General features: G+C 43.0%; 1 protein-coding gene across 1 annotated transcript in view; it reads left to right on the forward strand.

The window, feature by feature from the left end:
- The window catches only part of PXN (paxillin), a 72,198-nt gene that overhangs the window by 35,529 nt on the left and 22,961 nt on the right, over positions 1-13,708 (forward strand). Inside the window, exons 2-6 of the mRNA XM_060249618.1 lie at positions 2,735-2,961; positions 4,932-5,029; positions 7,794-7,933; positions 9,258-9,459; positions 11,800-11,935. Coding sequence (XP_060105601.1) covers positions 2,735-2,961; positions 4,932-5,029; positions 7,794-7,933; positions 9,258-9,459; positions 11,800-11,935 — 803 coding nt within the window. The remainder of the gene's footprint in view (positions 1-2,734; positions 2,962-4,931; positions 5,030-7,793; positions 7,934-9,257; positions 9,460-11,799; positions 11,936-13,708) is intronic.

The following is a 13,708-nucleotide window of genomic DNA, read 5'->3' on the forward strand; positions in this document are numbered from 1 at the left end:
ACCTACTCTGGGGACAGGGGTGGCTAATGGTGGTAAGAGTATCTTTGAGTACTCTTTGGGAGCTTTTGGAACAAAGAAGCAGGAAGTCCAACAAGCAGGTGTTATGTTAATTAGATTATAAATAGCCAAGGACTGTTCTGAAAGAGACTGCAAAATGGCCTCTGCTTGAAAATGTTTGGCACTAAATCACTTTTAAAATAAATCATTTTAGGCTTTAGGGTTATTCACTTTAGGGTTATTCACTTGTCTTCACACAGTGATGAAAGGAATCATGCCAGCCCATATTTTCTGCCACATGTGGCAATGACCCCTTCTCTGACTTACAGCCTTCAACATGTGTGTCTGTGTCAAGTTTGTTGTTTGTTTCCTGTGTCCCTGGAATGGTGCAATACAGGCAATATTCTATACTTCTAAAGGAAGTATGTTTTTACTGTTGTGTCCCTGCAGGCGTCTTTTGCACTTTACGTGTGTTTACCAGACCTTTTGATAATTCAACTCAATGTCTATTATATCTTTTGTCCTAAAAGGTTGTTGGGCAGAGGTTATTTCACCCCTGTCTGTATGTGAGATAGGCTGGGAGCAAGCCTTGGTCCGATGCGTTTTTTCACCGTGTGTAGATGTATGCTTGAACTGAGGCTGCTACAGTACAGTTGCCAGGTCTGACTTAGAAAATATCTGGGGACTTTGGGGGTGGAGCCAGGAGCAAGACTGTGACAAGCATGATTGAATTCCAAAGGGAGTTCTGGCTATCACATTTAAAGGGACTGCACTCTTTTTAATTGCCTCCCATTGGAAATAATGGAGGATGGGGCACCTTATTTTGGGGCTCACAGCACTGGACACTCTGGTTCAATCTTTTTGTAACTTGGAGGGTGTTTTGAGGAGAGGCACCAGATGCTATGACGAACATTTGGTGCCTCTGCCTAAAAACCCCCAGCCCCTTTGAACCCCAGATACTCACAAATTGATTCTCCAGTAAACTTTATGGGGACCTGTCTGTATGAGGTATAATGGGGAGCTCAGCAGACATTCGACACCCTAGGGGAGGGCCTCCAAACCAGGGGATCTCCTGACCCCCCCAGCTGGGAATTGGCAACCATATATTATAGGGAGTTCTGTACTCTCCTTGAAAAAGCCCTGATGGAGAGCCACAGGAAGAGTATATTCAAATAACTTCTGCATTCAGTGGGAAGAGGAAGTGAGGATAAACATAGCCCATGGACTTCACCTGAAAGCACCAGATGTGCGTGAGCAATGCATAAACTTTGTAACTAAGTAAACATCAGTCTAATGATGGAACATTTATATTTTTCCTCCTTCCAACCCCCAAAGTCTGAACCTCTAAAGGCTTCCTATGGTAAATGTGTAGCTGCAGGGATGAGGTCGTTTCCTATTGGGGAGGCATGTAGTTTCCTACATGGAAGTTATCCTCAAGCAGGAATCATTTTGTGCAGAAATAGCTAGGAGTTTGAGGTCATGCACCCACAAATCTGAAAGAGCAGCTGATTTAAAGTAATAATAATAAATTTACTTTGTGCCCAGTCTTTTTAAAAAGTCATTTGTGGTCACCTTCATTATAATCTTTGGATATTTATAAACCAGTTAATACCTGCTCACTGATTTATTGTCTCTTTGTTCCAATAAGGTCATTGGATGTTTAGGTAAGCTTTGCCCTTACAATGTAAGCTCTGTTGAACAGTTTGGTAGGTAGAAGAATTCTGTGTGGTTCAATAGCTTGCTTCCAGGAGCCGACTAAATAGAAATGTGTTGTCTTATTTATTCAGCTTTTTTTACTCTGTGTATTTTGATGCTGGCTCTGTGTTCCTGAAAGGTGATCCCTGTTCTTTCCTTGACGTGCCTTTTTGTTTTTTTTAAGGCAACTGTGTCTGGCATTGATTGTCTCTGCTCTGTTTGTTGGGTCACAGTCAAAACCTCTCACCTGCTGTAAACAACAGCACACTGTGTAGCTAGCTTAAGTAACCTAATTTCTTTCTGTCCTCCCCCCTCTCTTTTTTTTTTTGCCTCCCCCCCCCCCTTCCCCACCAGGGCATTGAAGGGTATGTGTGTTTCTTAGCTGGGAGAGGTTTTTCCCTCCTTCAGGAATTTGTGATCTGACCCAGCACGTTGAGAGCTGTTTGCAGGAGACAAAATTGCATTTACCTGACAGGGACTGGAGCCCATGTTTAACTGTTTGCATCTGGGAAGCAGTTGTATGATGTTGTATTTGTGGACCTGATTAAACTCTTCCTTGGCTTTTGCCACAGTCTGAGGGAGAAAAGCCTCCCTAGAGATCTGCAAAAAGCAGCACTTCTGGCCACGTTTTGAATTACTTCATGACACAGAACTAGCAATTAGTCTGTTTCAGACTTCGAAGGATTTGTCTCTGAGTTTGGTCTATTTGGGTTCTTCTTTAGCAAGACTTCTGAGCAATCATTGCTGTCAGGCCTGTCTTTTGGGAGTGCCTTTTGGCTGTTTTAGTATCTCAGTTGACTTTATTTATTTTGCAAAGATACGGGAAGTTTTGTTTAAAAACTCTGTTGCTGCTATCCAGGAGAGAACAGAGGCTTCCTATAGATGTCCTTGCAAACAGTGTAAAAGACCAGAAGAGTAAATTCCACACATGTCTGTCTTCAGGATCATGGTAGTTGTCAGCATGGGGTAGAAGAGATGGAAGGAGCTAACTCTTTGCGTGTGGACACAAGAATAATTCTTCTCTCATGTGTCTCCTGTACAGATGCATTGCTAGCAGACCTGGAATCGACTACCTCCCACATCTCCAAGCGGCCAGTCTTCCTTTCGGAGGATACGTCTTATTCCTACCCAACTGGAAATCACACATACCAAGAAATCACTATACCTCCCCCTGTGCCACCACCTCCTTCTAATGAAGCCTTGAATGGGACCGTGACTGAGCCTTTAGACCAGTGGCAACCAAGCATCTCCAGAAATATCCACCCGCAGGTAAGGGGTTGCTGGGGGAGGGTGCAGGTTGTCTTGGTTATGCTTACTGAAGCAAGGAATTCATAGATAATGTCTGCTGAGTGAGTTGGTGTGAAGCAGGTAGATGAAGGTTTGATATTCAGTCATGTCAGCATTATTTAGAGGGGGAGAGATCTTTCCACTAAAGATTCCAGATATAGCTCTCCAGTTGCTTTGATCGTAAAACCTGAGTCTTCCATATTTCCTGTCTCCCAGCTGGATGGCAGGTGCTTGCCAAGTACTTCTGAGTGCTATTGGATATTTCTATGTTGTACTAGAAGAAGCCAATACTTACTCGGCTGGTAGTTATAATTGTGTTGTATGGTGAGTTGACAAGTGATATTTACATTGCATTACCAGCTGGGCCGTGGTGCTTCTGTTTTTCTGCTGGAAACCTACTGTTTCTTCTTTTCTCTCACCATACTCCAGATTTTCTGATTTAACTACAGAAGCCTTAATTGACGGCAGAGTACACAAGTTGCTAGGATTTCTTTTTGCCCCAAAAACTGGCCTTATAGTTCCACACCCTGAAAGTGCTAGTCACAGCAGCCCTTATAGTGTTATGCCACAAACCACAGCAGAATGAGGTGGATATTAATCACTCACCTTGCAGCCTTGGGAAAAGAGAAGATGGTTTCTGTAGCTCGGAGGTGTATGAGGCATGAGATAAAACTGGAGGAAGTATGTGTTTCTGGAGGGGGGAATGAGTGCCTGTTCTAGGGAAGAACAATTTGTTAGCAGGCTGCATCCTGTTTGTTCCACATTCCAGGGTCTCAGTCACGCATGATACCTTACAGTTGGCTCTCAGAATTGTTTGGGTCTTTCTTTACTCAAGCAGTTAATGAAAAGCCTACAGGAGAGGCCCTTGCTCACAAGCATGCCCTTCAGTTTTTTGAACACTTCAGTCACCAGATCTGATGTTTGTTGTGGAATGCTTCTAGAGTTGAATCCAAATGGAGCAGTTGTACTAGAGGCTATGCAAACTTAAGGGAGACTGACTGAGGAGTGAGGCTGTGACTAAAGCTTATTTGCTCGTTAAATTTTAAAAACAAAATTAGGACTAAGTTCTGCTTGGAATCCGCAGCTTAGGTTCCAGAAGCCCTTCTTTCTAATTCATCACTTGCAAGGGCTGGCTTCAGTTATTCAATGAAAAGGGAATGGTACTCTGCACTTGTGCCAAGGTGTAGTTGTTGCTTCATATGTTCCAGGGGGATGGATTCAGAATAGGCTGTAGGGTTAAGTCCTGGCTCAAATTCGGCCCTGAATCCTCATCTCCAAGATATAAGGGGCAGAACAGGCCATTGCATCCTGTTTTTTCTCCCCCCCACCCTGTAATTGTTTTAACACTTCAACTGAGGGCCAAACTATGTGTTATGCAGAGTTCTGTATAACCTTCCCAAACTTTAAAAAACCCAACAAAACAAACAAAATGCAGGTATTGGAGGATGCAGTTAGGAGAAAGAGAAAATTGCTTGGGTAGTGGGTGAGTAATCCTTTCCCTTCCGTGTTGTTTTTCCTTTTTGATGTCTTTCCGTTTCACAGGCATGCTAGTTTTTTATCAACTGGAGAAAAAAGACACAGGAACCTTAAAAAAGCATCTTGGGGAAAGATATTTTGAGAAGAATAATTACCGTTGTGTGTGCATGCATGCACCTTTCCTTAGCTTGTGATTATGGTCTGCTCCTGAGGCTTTGTTGAGACAAAGTTGCATGGAATGTGTAAATCTGATCCTCAGAATATGAGCTGTGAACCAGGAGGTCCCTTATTTGAATCTGCCTTTGGTTAAGAACGCACAAAATAGCCTTAGAAAAGCAACCTCGACACATGCACACACACCATTTGCAATGTGTGTATGTATATAAGGGCTTGGTTCTGGGACAGAAAGATTTTTTTGTCCATGTGTCTTATATATCCTCATAAATTGAAATAATTTCCACAACCTTTATCCACAGCCACAGTCCCAGTCTCCTGTGTACAGCTCCAGTGCCTCTGTTTCCAGAGAGTGTGTCATCTCTCCTATACGTGCTAGTGAAGAGGAGCACGTGTACAGGTAGACTTCCTTCTCTCAAACTCTCCCTCCCTCAATTCCTGTTTATGTCGGGGCCAGCAGATGGGTTCTTATTGCATTGAATATTCATGTAATAAAATTCATAAATGAAATGTCAAGGTGGGGAAATTCAGCTTGTTTAAAAACATTTGCTTATCCCTTTAAAATCTTTTGCTTTTCTTCTGTGATATTCAAGGTAGTATCACATGCTTTCAGGTTAGCATGGCAGCAATGTTAGGAGGCCTAGTTTTTATTTTGTAGCCTGACAGTAATTTTGGATCTGCTTTTAGTTAAGGTATGTAATGCATGACACTATTTCTCCAAGTGCAAAGTGAGAATTTTATCACCTATCTTTTCCCCAGAACCATTTATTCTATGTCTGTTAACCCACAAAATGGACCACAAGTTGGATTATAAAGTTACCTGATGAGCTACAGAACTAACAAGCCATTTCATCCAGTCCAAACAATGCTTCATTTTGGAAGGGAAAAGTTCTGTGTCATCTAACTTCTGATTTTTAATTATTGCAGCCTCTGATGCCATAAAACAATAAGATTGAGTAGGGAAAGAGTATGTTTTGCTTTCCTTTTCATTTCTATGTAATTGTGACCAGTGGTAACTAGAGGAAGTGTGTCAGTTAGCCCAGGAAATAGAAAGAAGTTCATTGTTTGTGGGTGACCATAATTTAGTGTTAGAGCACACAGTGCATGCCCAAGGATTTAGGTTTAATCCCTGGCATTTTCAGTTACATGACCTCAGCTAAACTGAAAAGGACCTTTGCCAGAGACCCTGAACAACCAGTGCCAGTCTGAGTAGACAATACTGGGCTACATGGATCTGTGCTCAAAAAATGCTTATATAACCACAAATGACCATTTATCAAGTGATAGTGCACTATAATATGTGTCAATATTTAGTAAACTGGTTCTCTGGGTAATGGCATGGGCCATTTTACTACATCTGATGTATTAACTTACCACTTGGCAGGATGATACAGATAGTGATACTACTCTAGGGTGAGAATTTATTTGGAGATAGTTCAGTCACCTGTATTTGGTGCTCAGTAAGGTCCTATCAAGTGTCAAAGAGGATTTTACTGCCCTCTTTCTGATCAAGTACTGGTGTGGGATTAAAATCCTCCTCCTGACTTGGCAGGACATTATGGGTAACTGACTTAGTAGCAAGTTACTGCTTAGTAAATCATTTTCCATGTGCACCAGTTATCACGTCATGCTGAAGGGAGATGGATGATGATCTTTCTGACAGCAGTACTGAATATCCCAGCAAGGACCTTCCAGGATAAATGACATAGACTGAAGCTCAAATGCATGTTTATAAACATGCTGGGGAAATACCCTGGCTCAGTGTTAAAGCATCTACTTTGCATGCAGGGAAGCCCCTGGCTCAGTGTTTGACATCTTCAGTTTTAAAAAAAGGATCAGACAGCAGGTGATGAGAAAGACCTCTATTTGAAACCCTGCAGAGCCTGCGCTCATCAAAGTAGACAATACTGATCTTGATCTACTAATGGACTGATTCAGTATAAGGCAGCTGCATGTGTTCAGGGGCATGTGATGAATCACAACTTCCTGCTGTTGATGCTGCTTGTTGTTTAGAGCTGCTAGTGTGCTTGATGCCTTATAGAATAATGTAGATAAAAAGTCAGATGCTGTCCCCAAGGGTTTTGCAATCTAAATGCTGAAAATGGAAGCAACAGTGAGATCAAGGAAAGGAAGGAAGAGGCAATGATAACTTCTGATGAATATGTGCAAGTGTGGTTATGTGTGTTTTGCTTCGTTTGTGGACTTAAGGGCTTTGGAGGAGGAGAACATGTGTGTCTGCCATATTCACCATATGGTTACAGATTCTCCTCTCCATACCTTATGGCATTTATAGTTTAAAAAAACAAGATTACAGCAGTATATAAGAAACATGCATGTATACCATGTAATGTGTGAATGGACTATCTGTAGTCTTCTGTGCTGAAAAGGGAGATGTTGTCCACACAGTTTTGAAATTTTGTGAAGAGGTAATGGGGACCATTACAAAATGGCTGCAGTGGGGGGGGGGGGGGGGTGGAGCCAATCACAGAGTGCTGGGAAATTCCAAGCCAGGTGGCCTAGTATGATGGATAAAGTTGCTCTCAATAGGAGCCCCTTAGAGATGCCAAAGTTATGTTCTTTTCAGACACCACCTGTTACTTGGAAGTAAAGGAAAGCCAACATTGGCTCTTTGCTTTGGGAAAGATATGCTGTTTAGTTTAGATTTCCAAAGAAAGGGATGGTTTCCTCTTGCAAGGGCACAGCTAGAGGCTGCCAAGCCAAGAGAAGGGTGTGCTTGTGGCTAGGCTGAGAGTGTGGGCCTTCTAAAAAAAAAAGCCCAGCAGGAACTCATTTGCATATTGGGCCTCACCCTCAGTGCATTCCTGCTCAGAAAACACCCCTGGTGACATGCCTGTCTGAGATAACCTTAACATTTTGCTAGTGGGTCAGCCCTACTTGGAGCTTCTTGTTCCATTCAAGACCTGCTAGTTTTTATCTGCAAGATTCAAGAGGCAAGCGGACACTAGGGAACATATCAATGGGTGCTATTGTGCTCCTGGGCACCATGTTGGGGATCTTTGCATTAGGGCTTTTACCAGAACTAATTTTTGTACAAGCAAACACACAACACACACGCTAATGCAAGTCATCTTTTTAGAAAGAGCATTGGTGGTGGAAGTTCATGACTGACTGACTCACCCTCTTCCTTTTTCTCTGAATTCCAGTTTCCCTAATAAGCAGAAGTCTGCTGAACCCTCTCCCACCCTGATGAGCTCCTCACTAGGCAATAACCTATCAGAACTGGACCGACTGCTACTGGAACTGAATGCTGTTCAGCACAATCCTCCTAGTGGCTATTCAGCAGGTAAGGAGTAGTGGCTTCAGTGGTATCAGGCAGCAGAAAGTAGATAAATGCCAGCTCAGAAGGTGAGGAGTCTGGTAGTGATACTGGATGCCGCCCTTTCCATTGAGGCTGAGGTCACAGCAGTTGCGTGATCTGTCTTTTACTACCTTCGGCAGGTCAAACAGCTAGTGCCCTATCTGACTCCCCAGGGCTTAGCTACAGCAATCCATGCAATGGTCACTTCCAGACCAGACTATTGTAACTCGCTCTTTGCAGGGCTGTCCTTGGGACTGTTCCGGAAACTCCAACTGGTGCAAAATGCGGCAGCGCAGCTATTAACTGGATTGCTTATACGGACAAGCAGTTGACTGATGCTGTGCTAATTGCACTGGTTACCAGTTGAGTACCGGATCTGCTTCAAGGTTCTAGTACTGATATTCAAAGCCTTACGTGGCCTGGGACCGACATACTTGCGGGACCGCCTCTCACCATATGAGCCCCAAAGACTGTTGTGATCTGCTAATCAATGTCTTTTGGCTATCTCTGACCCAAAGAATGTCTGACTTGCCTCGACCAGGACCAGAGCTTTTTCAGCCCTAGCCCTGACCTGGTGGAATCAGCTCCCAATGGAGATCTGGGCCCTACCGGACTTACTACCATTCCATAGGGCCTGCAAGATGGAGCTATTCCTCCAGGCTTTCAGTTGAGGCAAGCAGGCATCCTTTGTTTACTGTCTATACCATCTGTTGTCCTCCCCCACAATGACTTATCATCTGGACTATTATATTCGGGCCAATAATTTTGTCTTAATCTGCAAAATGTGCCGGCTCCATCTGTGTTATAATTACTGAGTTGTGTTGTTTCAATTGTATATTATTAATTTATTTTTGGGTTTTAACTGTTTTTATTATGTCTGTAATCTGTCCTGAGCCCGTATGGGAAAGGGCAGAATATAAATCTACCAAATATAATAATATAACTAAATTACTAAATTGTGGGGGAAGTGGACTGTGGAACTTCCATCTACTATAAATGACTTGTCCCGCGGGGAGTGTTATAGTTGAGCTTGGGATACCTGTCACTTCACTGGGAGCAGCACAAAACCTGTGAGGTCGAAGAGGAGAGGGGAGATCCTTAGTGGCCTGGTGTAAACCTTAAATTATCTTTTGAGCGATAGAAATGTGGGAGCTTGTGGTGAAGCTTTGGGTACAAAAAGGGAGAGAATGTGTCATGTATAAAAAGTATTCTCTTCCAAGTCCTCTTTACCTGCCCTGCCTTCTTTTGCCTGTGCCTGCTTTGTTGCAATTGGTTCTTATCTGCCTACCTGTGTTTTTTTCCTTGCAAGATGAAACCACTCGGACCATCTCATTGCCCAGTGGGACTGGCTCTCACTATGGCATCCCGGAGAACACTACCTCTTTGAACACAAAACCAGCAGCCCCTGTGAAAGAGAAACCCAAGCGGAATGGAGGGCATGACATCGAGGACGTGTGTCCTAGTGTGGAGAGCCTTTTGGATGAACTGGAGAGCTCAGTGCCTAGTCCAGTGTGAGTAGTCATTGGGCTGCATGAGTGTCGGGATAGAGAAAGTAGTGGCATTCCACTTGGCATCTGTTGGGACTTTTTTGCTTCCTCAAAAGTGAGGACCTGCCAAAGAGAAATGGACACTGGTGAATCTTAAAAGCTTGGATAGCACTTACCCATAACAACTAAAAGTGTTCTTGTCCTTCTGATTTTTCACCAGGCCTGTAATCTCAGGCTTTTCTCTGCAGATATGAGGACTAGATTTTGGTTTTCAGAAGGCTGAGTTTTTGTGCCATGCGCTGGCAATGAGGATAATGGTGATGATTTTATAAAGCACTCACAGTAAAATACACAATAGAGGTCCAGCCCCTTCTGGTTTACATCCTCAGGGGTTAAAACACAAGGGAGGAAGGGAAAGGTAGGACAGCTAGGACATCAGTTTGAATATCCTGTTCTGAACAGGTGAGATTGCAACAAGCATAGTGATGGGAAGAGCCAAGTGCATGCCTGGAACTGAAGGGCTGTAATATAAGTGATGGAAGAGGAAAAGGGTGCAGGGTGCGAGAAGGGTGAGAGAATGGAGGGCACCATGTGGGGTTTGTTTGCTAAGTGTATGTCCTATTTTGCTCAAGGCAGCATACAGGAAGTCTACCGTCTAGACACTGACCAGACCTGGGCATGCTTAGTTTCAGTGAGGCTGTTTATGTCATGTGCTCACTAAGCAAACCCGAGGATCAGGGATTTCAAAAGAAAAGAGTTCCTGCAAAACGAGAGAAAATGAGAAGGGATAGAGAGACAACACAGACTTTTAGGACTCTATAGCAGAGATAATAATGATGATCAGGAGGAATGGGTTTAGTAAGCATTCATGAAGGAGGAGGTGGGAAGGTATGTTACACAAGTAATAATGCATAAGCAAAATCTGTAGTGGATTCAGTAGAGGGAAAAGGGTAGAGAGAGGGCTCAGGGGCTCAGTGGTGGAGCATCTGCTTGGCATGCAGAAGGCTCCAGGTTCAGTCCACAGGACCTCCAGTTAAATAGACCTGGCAGTAGGAGATGTGACCTTTGCCTGAGACCCTGGAGAGCTGCTGCCAGTCTGAATAGACAGTAGTAAGCTTGATGAACAAGTGGTCTGATTCAGTATAAGGCAGCTTCATGTGTTCATGTGTATGGATTTTTACAAATGTCCTTTTTGGTTTTGCAGTAAGCAATTGAGTGAACATGTAGACAAGAAAGATCAAAAGATAACACCATGATTACTAACTTGAGGAAACAATGCTGTGGAACTCTGTTAGAACAGAGAGTGAAGAAATTTGTGTGATGAAGAATGGGGGACTAACGGAGTTACAGATCCACACATCACTGTCTTTACTTAATCTGCAGTGAGAAACTTTCCTGTGCAAAGACATATTTGGATTTGGGAGCTCAACATTTTCAGATGGTACAGCTTTGTGGCAGCATCTGAAATAAAGGTGGGCTAGTTGTGGGTACCAAACTGCTCATTTTATTTGTTTGTCCCTAGGAAGTAGGAAACAAAGGTTACTCACAATGGGCTCCATGCCCATGGGTGTCTCAGCTAATGGATGCTTTGGTCTCTGCAACAATCTCAAATTTTGCTTTTATTACCTTTCTAAATAACAGATGTAGCACGTGTTTTATTAATTAAAAGATTTATACCCCACCTTTCTCTAGTGGCTCAAGGCAGTTTATAATTCCATAAATTGAAAGCATACAAAATACAGCAATGCCATATTTATCTCTTTCCCCAAGAAAGTGCCTGCAGCTTAAACCCCATTAAAAACCCTTGCAAATAAAACAGCCTTACAGTACCTCCCAAAACTTCAGCAACCCTCCCCCCTTTTTCCTACTTGGTGGGTCCATTCCACAAGTTAGTTGCCATATTAGAAAAGGAATGAGTTCTAGCAGATGCAAAATGGCCCAGCTTAAGCAGGGGAATTAGAAAGTGGCAACCAAAAGGCTATAGTTGGTGCTTGGGGCCATATGGGGAGAGACTGTCCTTCAGTCCACAGTTTAGTTACTTCATTTATATCCCACATTTTGGCCTAACAGGAACCCAAAGTGGGTAACAATATTCTCTTCTCTGTTTTATCCTCACAGCATTCTTGTTCGTTAAGTTAGTATATGCTTGGCCAAAGGTTGCCCAGTAAATTTCCATAGCAGAATGAGGTTTTGAATCTGACTCAGATCCCATTCAAGTCTCTAACCACCACACTGTGCTGGCTCTAAAACAAGTTAACATACTATATAGGACCAGGAAGTAAACCTTATTCTCGTTTTTTGGAGGAAATAGCAGATCTAAGCAGCATGTGAATATCTGCTGTCTTCTGTTTTGTTTTTGGTCAGTCCAGCCATCACTGTGAATCAAGGCGAGATGAGCAGCCCCCAGAGGGTCACCTCTAGCCAGCAGCAGACTCGCATTTCTGCCTCTTCGGCGACGAGGGAACTGGATGAGCTGATGGCTTCACTGTCTGACTTCAAGGTGCCCTGTCTAATGCCTGGCATGTTCCACTCACCTGTCTGTGTGTCCCTCCTCACCTATTCCTTTCCCCTACCTTCTGTGAGAGCCCTGTGTGCCCAAGTGCCCTTCTGTCATCCCTCCCCAAGGTGCTTTTGTTCCTTGGTGGTTCGTTCTGTTGTTGCCCTTCTCACAGCATGGTTTGTGTGACGGGCCCTTGCAGCTGGACGTAGAGTTTTCCTGTTCTGATGCACAACTAGGCTGTCTCCTCAAGGAACTCCAGAGTTTTCACATTACATTTGGGGGCTCATTTGCATGTTTCTGATTCATACCTAGCTAAATATTTGCCAAATGGCAAACAAAGACAGGGTGCAAGTGGGGGGGTTGAGAGACCATATTTGTGTAAGAAACTGCTTAAAAAGGAGCATGTATGGGAAGGCAGGAGATTTTCCCTGCAGCTGCTGCATGACTTTGGGGAACCCAGACCTAGCTTCTCAAAAAACATAGTGCGTAGCTTGGTCCTAAATTTCAATTCTTCCAGGAATCGTATTTTATTATTCTTATCTTTTAGCAAATTCATTTGACAGTGTGCAAGAGAAATTTGGAGATTTCTCTCTTCTGAGCCTTTTCTTTTAAGATGCTTCCTAAGTCAAATCCAGGCACTACTCTGACATGGGAGTTAAGGCCCTATTAAAACTCTTCTGATGACAGTAGTTAAGCGAGGATGGTAAAACACAATGCAGAGTAGAATATAATGAGAATTTTATATAGATTTTTATATCTTACCCTTCCCCCCCCCCCCATAGTGGTATTTACTGTAGGGATGGTTCAGATTAGAAATCTAAAATAAATACGTTTTGTTTCTTTCAATTCCAGTTCTGTAGTGAACTTGAACTCCAGTAATTTCTGTAGCACCCACATGCATTCTTCTATTACAGCTATTCATAATTTTTCACCTGGAGTGTCTCTGATAAACTGTCTGTGCTAAGAAAAATGCTCTGACCATCTCCAGGTGACCTTGCAACGAAAGGTGAAGAAATGAGAAGGGAGCAGGAGTTGTTGTTGATGCTTTGCATTATATTTTCAGGATTTTAAAGCAAGGAGGAAAAAAACAGAGGGTGCAAGCAGGACAGAACAGGGATAGACACCTAACAAAGCCTGGAGGTTGCTGTATTTTGAGAGAGAGCCTTTATCCTTTTAGTTCTGCTTCATTTCTCTTGCTGCCTTCTGAAAGTCTCATGTAAAGATGCAGCTTAAGGAGTGCTGTTGCATTCTTCAAACAGGAAGTATACATAGTGTGTATCCTAAAAAGCTTCTTTATATGACTTGTTTGTATTTTAGTATTTTTAAAAGGGACTGAACAGGCTTTCACCTTTACCTACCCCTTTTTTTTTTACACACCCATGTTCCACATATTACTCTTGGATGAGTGTAACACCATCAGTACTGGATCAGAGTTAGGGCAAGTGTACTCCTAAGAATCCCAAAATATTATCACCTGTACTTTGATCTCTGATCATCATTTAGTTCTTTCTCTGCGCTAAATTCATTGCTAAGTGTTATGCTACTACTTCTGCAATTTGCCATTAATTTAATTGGACAGTGTAGGTGAGAAGCAAAGGAAAAGGCAGAGACACTTAAGAAAAATGTAACTGCAGAGGGCAAAGTCCAGCTAGCTCTGTGTTTGCTGGCTATGGATTAGTCCTTCGCAGACAAATTCTTCTATGGACTTGAAGAGATCCTTAAACCGGAAAGTGCTGATTGTATTTGAACAGGTGATGTGTTCAATTACAAGAG

The sequence above is a fragment of the Heteronotia binoei genome, chromosome 11 (assembly GCF_032191835.1).
Source record: "Heteronotia binoei isolate CCM8104 ecotype False Entrance Well chromosome 11, APGP_CSIRO_Hbin_v1, whole genome shotgun sequence".
In the NCBI taxonomy this organism is placed as follows: Eukaryota; Metazoa; Chordata; class Lepidosauria; order Squamata; family Gekkonidae; genus Heteronotia; species Heteronotia binoei.